General features: G+C 40.7%; 1 protein-coding gene across 8 annotated transcripts in view; it reads right to left on the bottom strand.

The window, feature by feature from the left end:
- Window positions 1-1,455: 1,455 nt before the first annotated feature.
- The window catches only part of PPP4R1 (protein phosphatase 4 regulatory subunit 1), a 54,840-nt gene continuing 42,236 nt past the window's right edge, over window positions 1,456-14,059 (bottom strand). For all 8 annotated transcript variants that reach the window (XM_061595376.1, XM_061595426.1, XM_061595416.1 and 5 more), the window contains 7 exons: window positions 12,527-12,712; window positions 8,117-8,278; window positions 7,745-7,845; window positions 6,631-6,751; window positions 6,402-6,536; window positions 5,781-5,922; window positions 1,456-2,542 (listed from right to left, as the gene is read on the bottom strand). In XM_061595376.1, the coding sequence (XP_061451360.1) occupies window positions 2,379-2,542; window positions 5,781-5,922; window positions 6,402-6,536; window positions 6,631-6,751; window positions 7,745-7,845; window positions 8,117-8,278; window positions 12,527-12,712 (1,011 nt within the window). In that variant the 3' untranslated portion in view covers window positions 1,456-2,378. The remainder of the gene's footprint in view (window positions 2,543-5,780; window positions 5,923-6,401; window positions 6,537-6,630; window positions 6,752-7,744; window positions 7,846-8,116; window positions 8,279-12,526; window positions 12,713-14,059) is intronic.

Raw genomic sequence — 14,059 nt, 5'->3', positions numbered from 1 at the left:
CTTGAAATAGCCAAAAATTGGAATAGCCAAAAAAAATTATTGATAAAAAAAATGGTTTGCCAGACTTTGGCGACTTGTACTAGATGTAAAATTAACTTGGGAGTGAAAAAAAGCTTGGGGGGGGGAAGACATCATCCAAAAAATGTACTCCCAACACGGTATCCCTTTTTATGTTATGCTATCAAAGATGGGGCAGAAGTGAGACCACCCTCATCATTAACTTCCTTTTGGTGGGATGTGTACTCTGCTTTTTAATTCTATTATTCTGCTTTTTGGTATTCTTTCTATTTTATATATAAAGCTTCTGTTGCTGAAAGTATTCTTTTTCTATTTTATATTGAGTGACATGTTTATTGCACTTTGTTGTTTTACTTGTTACATTTACTAGAAATCTCAATAAAATACTATTGAAAAGAGTATTAGCCTTAGAAACACTGAAAAAGCAATACAAGTCAAAGTAGGAGGCAGCAGCGCTAAGCTGTTGTGCAGTGCTTTGTGCAACAGGCTTGTAGGATTCAAACAGCAAGCTGGCATCATGGCTAGTTGTGAACATTCTCCAGAAATCTGCATGAGATTACAGCAGTGTTTGACCTGCAACACCCCATGTCATATTGTAATCACTCAGCTTTTCTTACTCCACCAGAGCACTAGTGCCATACTACTTTCAACCAGGTCACATACAGATTATAGACAGGGAGCTTGCCATGAATACTTGCTGGCCTTTCCAGATTTATAAAATATGATTTAGTTCAAACAAGTCCAATGTATTTCTTTAAGGCTCAGCTGGTACTCTTATAAGATTTTTTACCCTTCTCAGCACTTCCAGGTGGCTGACCTCATGCAAAAGGCTTTATCTGAACATCACAGGTTGAGGTAGGAGTGTGCGCATGCACATTTGGGGATGCCCCCACCATGAAAGAATCCACATCGTTAACCAGAGTACATAGTAGTGAGCATGATAGACAGGTAACTTTTATGAAAAGTAATGAAACATTATGAACACTAGATCACAGTCTAAGGATTCATTGTTATGCATTTCCAATCTAGTGATTTAAACTGTCACTTTGTTAACTGGCCATTATCTCATAAACCACACATCCACACCCACGCCACAATCTAAGGAGAGATGTTTCTCGTGCATATCCAGGAGTCAAAAACCCAGTCCACAGGTTGGAGCTGAACATGAACAGCTCTTGTCAGACAGTCATAATGAAAAAACCCTCTTGGATCAGTCTTTCAGCATGGGGATATATATACACAGCACCGACTGTATAGAAGAGTGGGACATCCACCTATCCTTTTTGGGTAAACAATACTTACACCACCACCATGCCAAGCTAAACACCTTATTTTGGCACACATACCATCATCAGAGTAGGAAAAGGAGAGACTTGATAAAAGCATTCCATATCTGCAAGTTTTTATATGGTATTAAGAGAAGGAGATTTCATTCAATCTTATTAATAATTTTTTTTATTTGGACAAGGAGAGAACATTTTATCACAACAGTTTGAAATAGCATGATTAAAGACTGCAGCACTCCCAAGAGTGGTCACAGATATGTACAGTATATGAAGAAAAGTTGCACCTCAGAGCCGATCATGATCAAGTTAAAAATACCTGACGTGAAGTACATGTGCTAATAGGTTTCCTTCAGGTCATGACCAGCATGAAAAACACATTAGGAGACAGGTACTCAGCGGAGTTTTCTGCTAACAGGTACAGCAATATGCTGTGCTTAAGAATTAAAATCAGATTCTGGTTTAGTGTTAGCACTGAGCCCTTAAGGAAAGAAGAACACCAAATCTCTACTTTTCCCTCATTTATACACATCAAAACTATTCACACTTAAGGATGTGCCCAGTCGCACACAAATTAAGTCTTTTCAAGGATAAAAACTTTAATAGCTAATACAGGAGGTGTCTCTTGCTTCTTGGTACAAATCTGCCTTTACAGGCTTTGAGAATTTCAGCTACTAGTTCCTAAGAAAAAAGAAAGCTTGTTAACTCCTCAGGAGAAAACAAATGCCGGTCTCTGAAAATCACATCCCTTCTACACTGAAAATGTTCAGCCAATTCAAGTTTCACATATTCAGGAAGACAGAAGATTTAAGGCTCTGGCGGCAAATACAATCCTTTGAGCAAAGTTTTTCTAGAGTCAAGATTCAACAGGTAATGTTTATTCATTTTTTCCTTGACTCTTAAAATCCTAGGTAACATCCAGCAAAAGTTTAACGTCTGGCAAGAGATTCCCTCCTCCATGGGGGAAAACAAGAGAGGTTTCGGTCATCCATTTTAGGAGCACTTGAGGATTGCCTTGCGATTTTGTAATGTTTTTGGTTTTTTTATTAAAAGTATAGTAACATTCAGGGACTACTTTTAGTAAGTTGAAGAGGCTGTGCTCATGGCATCATCTGCAATTTTGGTGCTGGCAGGGTGGATGCTTGCAAAGTATTTTACGTCGTTGTCATTATCCATTTGCAGGGCCACAATTGTCTGCTCCACTGCTTCTTGATGGGAATTGACACATGTTAGAAAATACTCTGTATGGAGAAAAAGCGAGAGAGTTAATAAATAACAGGGAATGCTAGCATCACAATTAAAAGAAATGTCTCCCATTAAACCCCAAATTAGGATGCAAAGAACATAGTTGAAAGTCAATTAAGTAATAAGTTTTTTGCCTCCAATATAGAAAAGGTATATGAAAGTTAATTTGTTTACCTCATTCATTTCTTAATATGATGCTTTTCTTTTAAAAAAGAAAAAATGTTAAATTATTTAAGTACCACAGTTTGGCAGCAAAAAGGAAAAAAACTCTTTGCTAATCATGACTGGTTGTAGGAAGCCTACAACATGGGCTCCCATTTCCTTCTGGTCCAATCTTGAGGTGCTAGTCATAACCAACATTAATTGGGAAGTCATCTGTACTCCCTCAAGTTGAGAAGGGATGGAAGCTGGTCCATCAGGGCAAATGGGGCACTGTCCCATCAGCCACAGTCTGTCCTCAGCCAGCCCCCATCTGCCTTAACCAGTCAAGGGGTGGTTCTGCCTCCACCTACTGTTGGTCTCCATGCCTTCTGTCCTACCAATAAGTACCAGCCACCACTAACATTTACTGAGAAGTGGTTTGTGCTCCCTAAGGTTGAACAGGGATAAGTCACTGATCCTTAAAGTACTTAAAGGAATGCTTCCCCCAGTACCTGCCTCTGTTTTGAGATTGGCAGGGGAGCCCTGCTCTTGATCCCAACCAACAGCCATGGTCCATAATAATATGAGAGACAGGGCTCTCTCTATAGCAGTGCCCTAGTGGGGAAATGCAGTTGTTCTCCGCACTGTTAAAGACATATTTGTTCACCCAGGCTTTTGGGATATGAATTTGCCCTGGATCTAGTAGTGTTCCTAATGTGCTTGCTGCACCACGCTTTTAGTTCTGTAGTTTTTAGATGTTTTAACTGTGTATAAACGGTTGTATTTTTATTATGCTACGCACCACCCTGGGCTCCTTCAGGAGGAAGGTAGTATACAACCCTATTTCATCCATGCCTCAAGTGAAAACTGTCCCTCAAATTGTTTAATATGCTTTCTCTATGGGTAACAGGCCTGCCTTTGTAAGTTTTTCTGGCCCTCTATGCCCCATCCATTTTGGTGGCAGTGGCAAAAAGGAAAATAATAATGTTGGAGCCAGCAAAGCCTAGCACCCTGATGGGGATGCAAGTCAAGTGATGAGTGGAGAGAGGGTGACCACCACCCTCCTCAGCTGATGCAGACCCTGGAGGGTTGCCCAAGGGTGAACATGGCTCTTTTGTGCTCTAGAGGTTCACAAAAGCCAGAGTTGGATCATCTCACAGAATGAATGTAAGATCGTTTTTACATCTGCTGGCTTTTGTAGCCAAGGATAGGATAGAAGGTGCTGTTTCAGCATTTGTAGGGTTCTAAATAACTTGTGGGCTTGAATATATCTCTGTCTTATTGTTACCTGCTGAAGTCTTTAGGAGCAAGTCACAAATCAAGTAAATTTGTATTATAACTAGAAATAAACATCTAGTGATTGCAAAAAATCATTATGCTCACAAATATAATCACAAGTAACCTCTAAAGCAGTTAGGGTGATTTAATTTGTTTCAGATCTATTTCTTCAAAACTCAGTAGTTGACAGCAAACATAATTCTTGCAAATTTATAAAAAACAGTATGCGTAACCCACCATCCCTTATACAGCTGTGTGAATAGAGTGTTTATTCCATTAAAAAGAATGGCAGTTCTGTAACACACTTTTTACATATGCCCCCTTTTTCTCATTATGCTTTTGCAAAAGAAGTTCTGGCACATTGTGCTGAAGATAGTGTATTATATTTTTTAAAATAAACTTATTTGGTATACCAAAAAAACACACAAGAAAATTATACAACCATTTTCTTGAACAGTTATCGACTTCATAAACCAAAAGCATAAAATAATTTAAACCATTCATATAAACTGAACATTTTTTAAAAAAGTGAGACTGAGTACAGAGTAAAAAACAACAACCCCTTTTCCCTGTTGCAATTATTCTCAATGGTATGTTACATGCAAGGCAGCAAAAATCCAGGTGCCAATGGCCATGGGCAAACAATTGGTCTAGCAACCAGGAGAAGGACTGCTGAAGAGGGCAGAAAGCATGTTTCTCCTCCTCCAAGTTTGTAGGACCTGGCCATTGCCTCATCTTCCTTTCTTAGTCTATCTCTCATTCTTCAGAATTCAGTCTTTTCTCCAGTTCTCTCATTTGTCTTGTTTCTTTCTCTGCCCCTTCTATGTTTTACAGTCTTCCCCCTCACATTTTCATGTTCCCTTTCCTCCTTATTCTGTTATATCCATCCCTTCCTAATTCTTACATCCTTTCCCAACGTAATTCCCCCTCACATCATCTCCTTTCCCACTTTCAACTCTCCCAAACTTGGTTTCTCTCAGACATTCTTCTTAGACCCAAACCCTTCTCCCCTCTGTATTTTCTCTCTCCTTTCTTTCCTTTCTCTTTTTAGTCTTTTCAACTTGTTGTACTATTTCTCCAATAGGTTTCATTAGAAGCATGGTTTAATGAGTCAGGGCTTCCCACAGGTTATCTCCAGAACTTTTTTCAGTGGTGGAACTTTTGTCATCTGGCACATATGTAGTTCTGGAAGCAAGTGCAGCACAATCCTATGCATATTTACTCAGGAGTATATCATGTTCAGTGAGGCTTAGTCTCTAGTAAGTGTGTTCAGAATTGCATCCTAAGAAGAGAAGCCAAGGGTATGTAAAGTGCCCTTACAACTGAGGAACTACAATTAGCTCACACAGGGAAATTCACATGAGCCCCTCCACATGTTGAAAGGAAGTGTTCAGGGGGTCACAAGGCCACACAGGCAACCCCTCTCCCAGAAAGCGTATGCTCAAGCTACTTCAGAAGAAGTTCAGCTCATGAACTTCAGCTCATGTGCTTAGACCTTTCTCCATGCAAGGAGGAACCTTATAATGGAGGCTTACTGTGCTAAAGTTTCCATTTCTCCCTCCTTCTAATCTGGTACCTAGAAAAATCTCACAGCCTCCTAAATGTTGACATTTCCCCCCACCCCTCACTACAAATGTTTCAAACATTAGGGACCAGTTCAGAACAAAAGATGCACTTGAGGAAAATTTACCGGCATGAGTTTACTTTTACTTGCTAACAACATACACAGTAAGAGGATACACACAGGAAATGTGCAAACATCTGACAATTTTCTACAGAACAGGAAATTCTGCAAGAGTACTTGAGGCTACCAACCTTTCTCTAGAAGTGTTTGCCTTAATGTTTTTGCAAGTAGGACTCGAACATTTGGAACTCTATCTGAGGCCAAGAGCAGTAAATGAGGCAGTAGATGCTCAGCAAACTGATCCATTGGCAGGCAGTCATCTTCTATGATAGTCTGAAAAGCAGATGAAGCAACTATTTTAGATTTCAGAAGAAAAGGAAGCAAAGACTCTAAAAATAGTGATTAAAAATGTACCACTATCATTTTGAGGCTTTGTCTCTTTTTTTGTTTTCTTGCATCTGGTGCTGTTCCCCCCTCCCCTTTGCCTCTCGTCACTAATACAACTAGCTAATTACAAGGAAAGCTTCATGGCTAATTATCTCTTGGATAATACACATTATATTAGGATAAAAGAATGCTAGCATTACTAGGCTCAACCAGTGGCAAGCCTCCAAGAATTTATCTTTTTGTAAGGAGGACAGTAACAGGAATAATATAATCTAGTTAACCACTCACACTACTCACTCCTTTTGTAACCATCATCAGTTAAAAAATATATCCAGAAATAATCCAGTGTTGAAAATGGAAGAGGCACATAAGGTGCTGGCTGTTAAGCTGTAAATCAGGAAAAGAATAGTTCATGAAGCTCTTACCTGGCAAATAAAGACGAATGTTTGTCTGCCAGACCACTTTGGACATCTGCAAAATCTTTCAACTAGTTCATTCATAAGGTCGACCACAAATGTTGGTGGTGGAGTATTATACAACTTCTTTACCATTTCGCTAACCTAGAAAACATGTGAAGGACCCAATACATGGATTGCCTGCTAAAAAGCTTACTATATTAAGTTCCATTTTAAATGTTTACTTTTTAACTCATACCAGTTTATAGGAAATCCAGCGAACAGAGGAAACCTTGTCAGCACAAAGGCTGAGAGTAATAGGTCGTAGGTAATCGTATATATCTCTGGCACTATACAGATCTAGAAGCAATATCAGCTGCCTAGAAGAAAAAAAATGAAAAAAGGACTAAAACCGGTAACAAATTATGAAAATGATGGTGATCATCCCTTGGAAAGAGATGGTATGCTATTTCATAAAGCTGAATGAAAAACAGATCTGAACACATTGAATATTTCCTGTTTTCTGTATTAATAATTCATTTTTATTTTAGACTGGTGTAATCCCACATTAAATTACTCAAATGTGCTTCACGCAGGGCTGCTACTGAAGGCTAATCACTGAGACTGTATTACACTGGTCCTTCAGAGCTACACTGGTTACCAGTTATTTTCTAAAGTGTGAACTTTTGAAGCCCAATCTTAGGAGTGTGCCCATAAGCAGTGGTTGCTGGGTTGATTGCTGGCAGTTTTCCAGGGAATTACCAACTTCTCATCTCTCAGGCTAGAGACAAAACAGGCTAGGACTCAATGCTAGTACTATTTGCTACCATCACCTGTGGCGTTCACTAACCTCAAGGTGCTGCGGGCAAAGATGAAAACTCCCAGTATAGAAGAGCAGAGCTATGGGGCCCAGCCTGATCTAGTGCAGCCTCTCTGAATGAGGCTGTAATGCAGGAGGAACTCACTGGATCCTAGCACCTGCTTGAATAGCTGCTTGCTGCCACTGTTCATTCATTATAAGGCACACCAACAACTCCCTGCCTCTTTCTAGAGTTAAAATGGTCCTTTTGCTGCTGAAGAGGTTAAATTCTGCTCTCTCTCAGATCTAAAAGATCCATGTACTACAATCCCAGTAAATTCCATGGAGTTAAATTTTCTTGGGGCTGAGTCTGATTGAACACATTGGAAAATATTTTTGAGTAACCATGGATAAGCTCTGATTGTTAGTTGTTCTTTTCTCTTTGCCATGTGAGAAGCTGATGGGTCTTCCCACCTTTTCAGAACCTCAATTGTGCCCAAACTGAAATGGCATAATAATGCTAATAATAATCAGATTTATCATTTAGGGAGCATAGTTTACTACTAAAGCTTACTCAGCGAGCTCTGCTCGGAAACGCCAGTTCCTGCTGTTATCTGTGACTAAGAATTCCTGAAGCTGGTAAAGATATTCGCGCCTTTTATCAGGGTGAAGAAGCTGGAAAAATAAATATGAACATTTTCAGACCCACACAAATTATAGTTATTTTTTTTCCAAATTCTGTGAAATGGTCTGCCTAAACAAACAAACAAACATGATGTCATTTCACAAAGAAATTTCAAGATTTCCATGAAATATCCTGGAACAAGACAGCAAAGTTTTACTTTCTTTTGTTTTACAAAGAATACTAAGGGTTTATAAACATCACAGAACTCTGCATGGTAGTGGAAAAGAAAGATTATTTTTGTATGCACAAAGGAGAATGTACCTTCAGAAAATCATGCAGGTGCTTAAGCACACCGATCCTGACTTCATCAAGATCCTTTAAGAAGCCATTGAAGACCGGAACCAGATCACCAGCTGTAAGCTGGTCTCCGAGAATGACTGCAAGTTCGTGTATAGAGAATGCCAACGTTCTTCGAACTTTCCACTAAGAGAAAACAGCACACATTCACCCCCAAGGCCAACTGGTTAGCAAATTATACAAAACAGTTTTAAGTCTAGGGTTAGCTTTTTGAACAGTCAAATAGCGAAGCAACAAGAAGCAAATTAGTTCAGCACTTTATCTTGTGGGAGCAACTACAAAAATCTTAACACAAAAATAAGATTTTTCACTTATTCCACCTAGCCTTGGAACCGAACAACAGTAACAAAACCATCTGCATATTTACAGCTTGATTCTCAGGCCAGAACCAGACAAAAACGAGATGCAGCCACTACTGAAAATAATAGCCACACATCTCCTCTTTGCTCTGGTGTAGTCTAATAAAACAAAATGTATTATGTCATGTGCCATGTTACTGCCCTGCATGTCTACCCTAGCCTAGCAAAATGTTCAGTCCAATGACATCACATTATACATTTTGAATTACTAGACGTTACTGGAAAAGGAGATGTGTTGGGACCAGCCAAGCATCTCTCATATCTAATTCCTCTGCCACAAAATTTGTGCTTATAGTCTGGAATACAGGCCATTGCAATAAATGTTAAGCCATATGCTAATTCCAAATACTTAGAATCAGGTAATATACTAATTAGACAGCTACGAGCATGGCTGTATACTATAGTCAGCATGGATCTCTTACTTTCCGCAATGTTAAATCGAAAATACCCCCCATGCCATTCTGATGCTTCCCATTAGCTCATTTCAAAACAAAACCTTACAAAACGTATCGTCCTGAACTCAAAAATGCTTGCTTAACAACCCTCTAAATTTTCATGGCGATACACAAAACAGTCAGAGAGAATCGAGAGTTCAAAATGTAAAAAGAGAGAGGAAAAAACAGACTCCTTTTGGACTTTTTTCTGTCAGAGTTCTCATAATCTATTGAAATTAATTAAAAATCAGGCATGTTCAGAGAGTACCTGTAATCCTGTTACTGACCTTGCTCCATATTCTGACCTTCCTCTTCTGCAGTTTAAAAGTTAAAAAGATGCCTGGCTGATTTTTAATTAATTTTATTAATTTTGCATTGAACTCAATGATAACATTGGGCATGCTCAGTAAGAACCAAGTGTCAGTGTTCTAAAAGCCAGACTCACAGCTGCTTGGTTTGGCTAATCAGGGGGCCACACCCACACCAGACCTTTATTTCACTTGAGATAGTCATGGCTTTCCCCAAAGAATTCTGGGAAGTGTATTTTGTGAAGGATGCTGAGAGGAGACTCCTATTCCTCTGTCAGAGCTCTAGTGGCCACAGCGGTTTAACAGTCAGCTGCTCTGACTGAAGCTCTGTGAGGGGAACAGGGCGTCTCCTCTCAACATCTTTCACTAACTACACTTCCCAGGATCCTTTGGGAGAAGCCACAACTGTCTAAAGTGGAATAAAGGTCTGGTGTGGATGTGGCCAGGGACAGCTTTGGTTTAAATTTGAGTGGGAGAGTACATGAGCCCGCTGTAGAATAAAAAGGTGGGGGAAACACTGAAAAAGAATGATACCGTTCACAATATTTTCCTTTTGGAAGGGGAAGGGGCTTCCCTTCTGCCCAGTGCCCGCCCACCCAATCTCCTCCCTCCCTCTACCCTCTGCCTCTCCCCCAGGTCAGTTTCACCTATCCTAAGCATGATTGCAGAGACCCAGTGTGGTGTAGTGGTTAGAGTTGGACTACGACCTGGAAGACCAGGATTCAAATCCCCATACAGCCATGAAGCACACTGGGTGACCTTGGGCCAGTCAGTGCCTCTCAGCCTCAGAGGAAGGCAATGGTAAAACCATCTCTGAATACCGCTTATGAAAACCCTATTCATAGGGTCTCCATAAGTTGGAATCGACTTGAAGGCAGTCCATTTCCATTTCAAGCATGATTGCACAGGAGTAAATCCCACTGAACTCAAAAAGCATGCAAATAATCAAACCTCCCCTCCCCTCCTATCCCCTCCCTCTTGCACCTTCTCTCCCCCTTCTTTCACCCACCTTTCCCCTCCCCATACCCCTCTAATCTCCTCCTTCCCCTCCCCTCCCCCATTGTCAGTTTAACCTATCCTAAGCATCACTGCAGGGGAGTAAATTCCATTGAACTCAATAAGCACACAAATGATCAAACCTGCACTCCCCTCCTCCTCCCTCCCATCACCTCCATTTTGCCCCTTCCCTCCCCCTTCTGTCACACCTCCCCCTCCCCTGCCAATCCCTTCCTTCGTCCTCCCCTTCCAAATTGCCCTACAAAGTTGTCAAAATGCAAACGCAATTGGGTTGGTTTTTCAGAGTCCAATCCACTTCCTGTGTAACTTGGAAGAATTTGGTAACATGTGCCTCTGAGCATATGGTGAGTGGTGGCAACACCTGCAATCAGCCCAAATAACAGAAACAAGACAAGTGCTGTGCTAATCTTGTTTTAGCAGGGAGGAAGCAACAATATTAAAACAGCTGATATAGTTCAGATAGTCACTTAAAATATGTTTGATGTACTTTGCAATTTTAGTGAAGTTTCCTATAATAAATCATATTCTGTTTCTGTGAATATGTGTATATCAACACTTTGCAACACCAAAAAAGCTCCAAAAACAATTGTGGAATAATGGTACTGACTATTCTGCAGAATAGTTTCCAATGGACATGAGGAGTGTCTCAGTTTGCACAAGATAAAAACAGCGGGAGGTGAAATATATTCTAGCAAAATTCTAGGTGTGCTCTATGTTTTTAATTGACCATGCCCACCTTTCCTTAAGTGGAGTAGTTTAAACATAGCAGGCTGAAAACATGGATCTTGGACAGGTCATGCTTGTTTTTTCCAACAGCTAGAGTCATTTCTGAAGGAGCAACATATTGTAATCAGTCTGATTTTACATCAAACTGCAGTTTCAGATTCAAATGTTAATGCACCCAAAATAGACATAGAGCATAACCTCCAGTTTAAAACACAAAAGGCTATCTTCACCATCATATGACATTGACCAAGAACAATGCTTTGAAATTAAAATAAACCTAATCCCTTTTTGAGAGCAACAGGCAAAGAAAAAAGATGCCCTGTCTCCTCTACCTCAGGGTTGGGGAACTTCCATCCTGTGGGCCAATCCTGGCCTGCCAGGGGTTCTAATTTGGTCCACAAGGACATTTTTCCTAACCCACGGCCACCTGTCAATCAGGCCCATCTGTCACCTTGATGGGCAGGGGATTCAATCCTGCTTAGCTTGGTTCCTGCAGGGAACTAGCATGAGCAGCCAATCCCTGCAGAAAGCAGGATTCAACCTCCACCCATCAGGTGATGAGGGAGGGGGGCTCAGGTGAAGTACATGAGTAGGGAACTCCCTTGTGCACCCAAACCCTGCAAGTTTGAACTCTCCTCACATCAGCTGATGCACAGGGAGTTCAATCCTGCTTGCTATCTCCCCCCATGCTCATGGGTGATCCTGCTCATCTGTCAAAGATGGCCTGCCGGGTAGTGGAGGAAATAAAGATTCCCCACCCCTGCTCTACATATTTCCCAGAATACATTTTTTGGTTCCTGCAAACCCAGTAGAGGTGGCAACTCTTTAAATTCTAGCGTAAGAGCCAAAAGATGAGGCACAGTGCTGGGTGCCTGAAGCACATTCCAAGGCTCTGCACCACTGCAAAGCAACACATAGGACTGGGCTCTTAATCCTTTTTTACTTATTTGTCTGGAAGTTCAATCAATCAATTTATTGTGCGGTCACATACCCAATAACCTGTCTGGAAGTTTAGAAGTACTAAGATTAATTCCATACTGTTGGTAAACTCCTTGTATGAATGCTTTTGGAAACTCTTGGAATAAATGTTGGCACAGAACAAAGTTCTTTTCTAATCCTTTTTAATTCTTTTACTAGTTTAGCAGATTTAGCACTTCTTTATTGCACAGTATTAAAAAGAATGAGTGGGGTTTTTCCCCGTTGTTACAGCAAGCTGTTCCTATAGCAAATTATTGTGCGATCAGTGTAACTGAAAAAATCCCAACAGGTGTTTTAGGGCCTAGAAAGAAATACAATACAGACAAACACAAATTCACTCACCAGGACACCAGCAGACACTACCCCTTCCCCTCAGACACCCCTATTCTCAGGAAAAATACCAAGAGCACTATAGTAACAAAAAAGTTGTTCAACCATTACATTAAGCACCTTATACTCATGTCTGGAAGACCAGAGAAGCTAAAGCACAATAATTCAAAGTTCACATAGCACCCAAGTACTTTCAGGTCTTTTAACGAGCTAGAACATTACCTGCATGTCAGAGGCTAGAGTCTCATAAGTATCTTTCAGACAATGCCAGTTCTGTCTTCCTAAGGTAAGTGCCACACCCGGAAGGCTATAGGCACAATGCTTTGCAATCTCTGTATCAACCGTCTGAGCTCGAGAGGGATCCGTCATTGACAAATACTGGTCCAGCAAGGCCTGAGGTACAATGTCCTAGAATGGAGAGCAGAATTTAAATAAATAGTTCTCTCAGAACATCTCACCATATGAAATAATTAAAAATGTTAAGAATACAAGGCTGTATGACTCAAACAGAATGTACTGTGGACAAGTTTTCTTCTATACCTTCCATTCACCTCTCACCTTCTTATGGTAACTGCGCAGTTGGAATTAAAACACATAATCAACCTTCCATAAACTGATGCCCTCCAGACGTTGTTGGACTATAATTCCGCACAGCCAACGTGATGATTGGTCAAGGATGATGGGAGTTGGAACAACATTTAGAGGGACCAGGCAGGGGAAGACTAGATAAATTCCGTGCAATATAAATTAGAAATTCACTAACATTCAGGAATGATTAAATATACCAGTAAAATTACTAGCCCAATTTCCCCCCCAGCTCAGTTTTAAAGATTTATAGGCAAGTTGAAAGTCAACAATGTCTACCAAAGGTACTCTCAAATTATCAAACAGATCATACAAACAGCAATGCTTCCTAGAAATGCACAGACTATTGAGAGAAAAAGGCTGCATCCGTGGCTCTGTCTCTCATTTGACTACAGGCCCTACTAAGACAAAAAATTAAATTGGTGTGTGACATGGCAGTAGCCAATGTTGGGATTCTCCACTGCTGCTGCTTTTCGATTTGAGAACCCAAGAAATGCAGTGACAGGAAGTCAGTCCCTGTGGGGGACGGAGACGCACAGGCATTTATTTCTCCTGCTGCATCTCCTAGGCACTAGTTTCTGGGGAGATGGCAGTTGAGAATTAGACTGTCTTCATCTGCCTGCTAATCTAGCACATACTGGCAATGGGTGGAGCCAGAGACAAAAGTGTTCTGGATTAACTAATCTGGACTTTAGTCAGCTCTGCTTCAGTTTTTACCAGGGATACCTCAGATCAGAATTCCCAATCCCATGCAGGTCTATTCAGAAGTAAACCTTACTGGGTTTGATGGGTTACTGTCAAATAGAAGTATATAGAAGGTTGTGTGCATGTGCTTGTGTTCATGTGTTTTAGTACAGCTACTATTGTGGCCCAGGTCCTGAGAGCACAAGTGAAGTGGTGACTGAGGGGAGGAAGGCTGGTTATCACTTCACTGAGTATGTGTGTTGCAATATTTTTGTTGTGTCTATAAGTGCCCATAGCCCTTAAGGAGAAGAGAAAGGCTGGCACACAGTCCAATACAGTACAGCCACCATTCCCTCTGTCAAGGCAGCTTTGCAGTTAGTAGGACTTTTTGCCAACTGCATGCACAGCTCAGATTTGCAACTCAAGATGCTCACAAGGAGGCAACAGTCATCTGAGTAAGGAGACTCAAGTTCTAATTTTAAATAT

The sequence above is a fragment of the Rhineura floridana genome, chromosome 1 (genome assembly GCF_030035675.1).
Source record: "Rhineura floridana isolate rRhiFlo1 chromosome 1, rRhiFlo1.hap2, whole genome shotgun sequence".
Classification (NCBI taxonomy): domain Eukaryota; kingdom Metazoa; phylum Chordata; class Lepidosauria; order Squamata; family Rhineuridae; genus Rhineura; species Rhineura floridana.
Note: the sequence above shows the minus strand (reverse complement) of the source record. Positions and strands in the feature narration are given on the sequence as shown.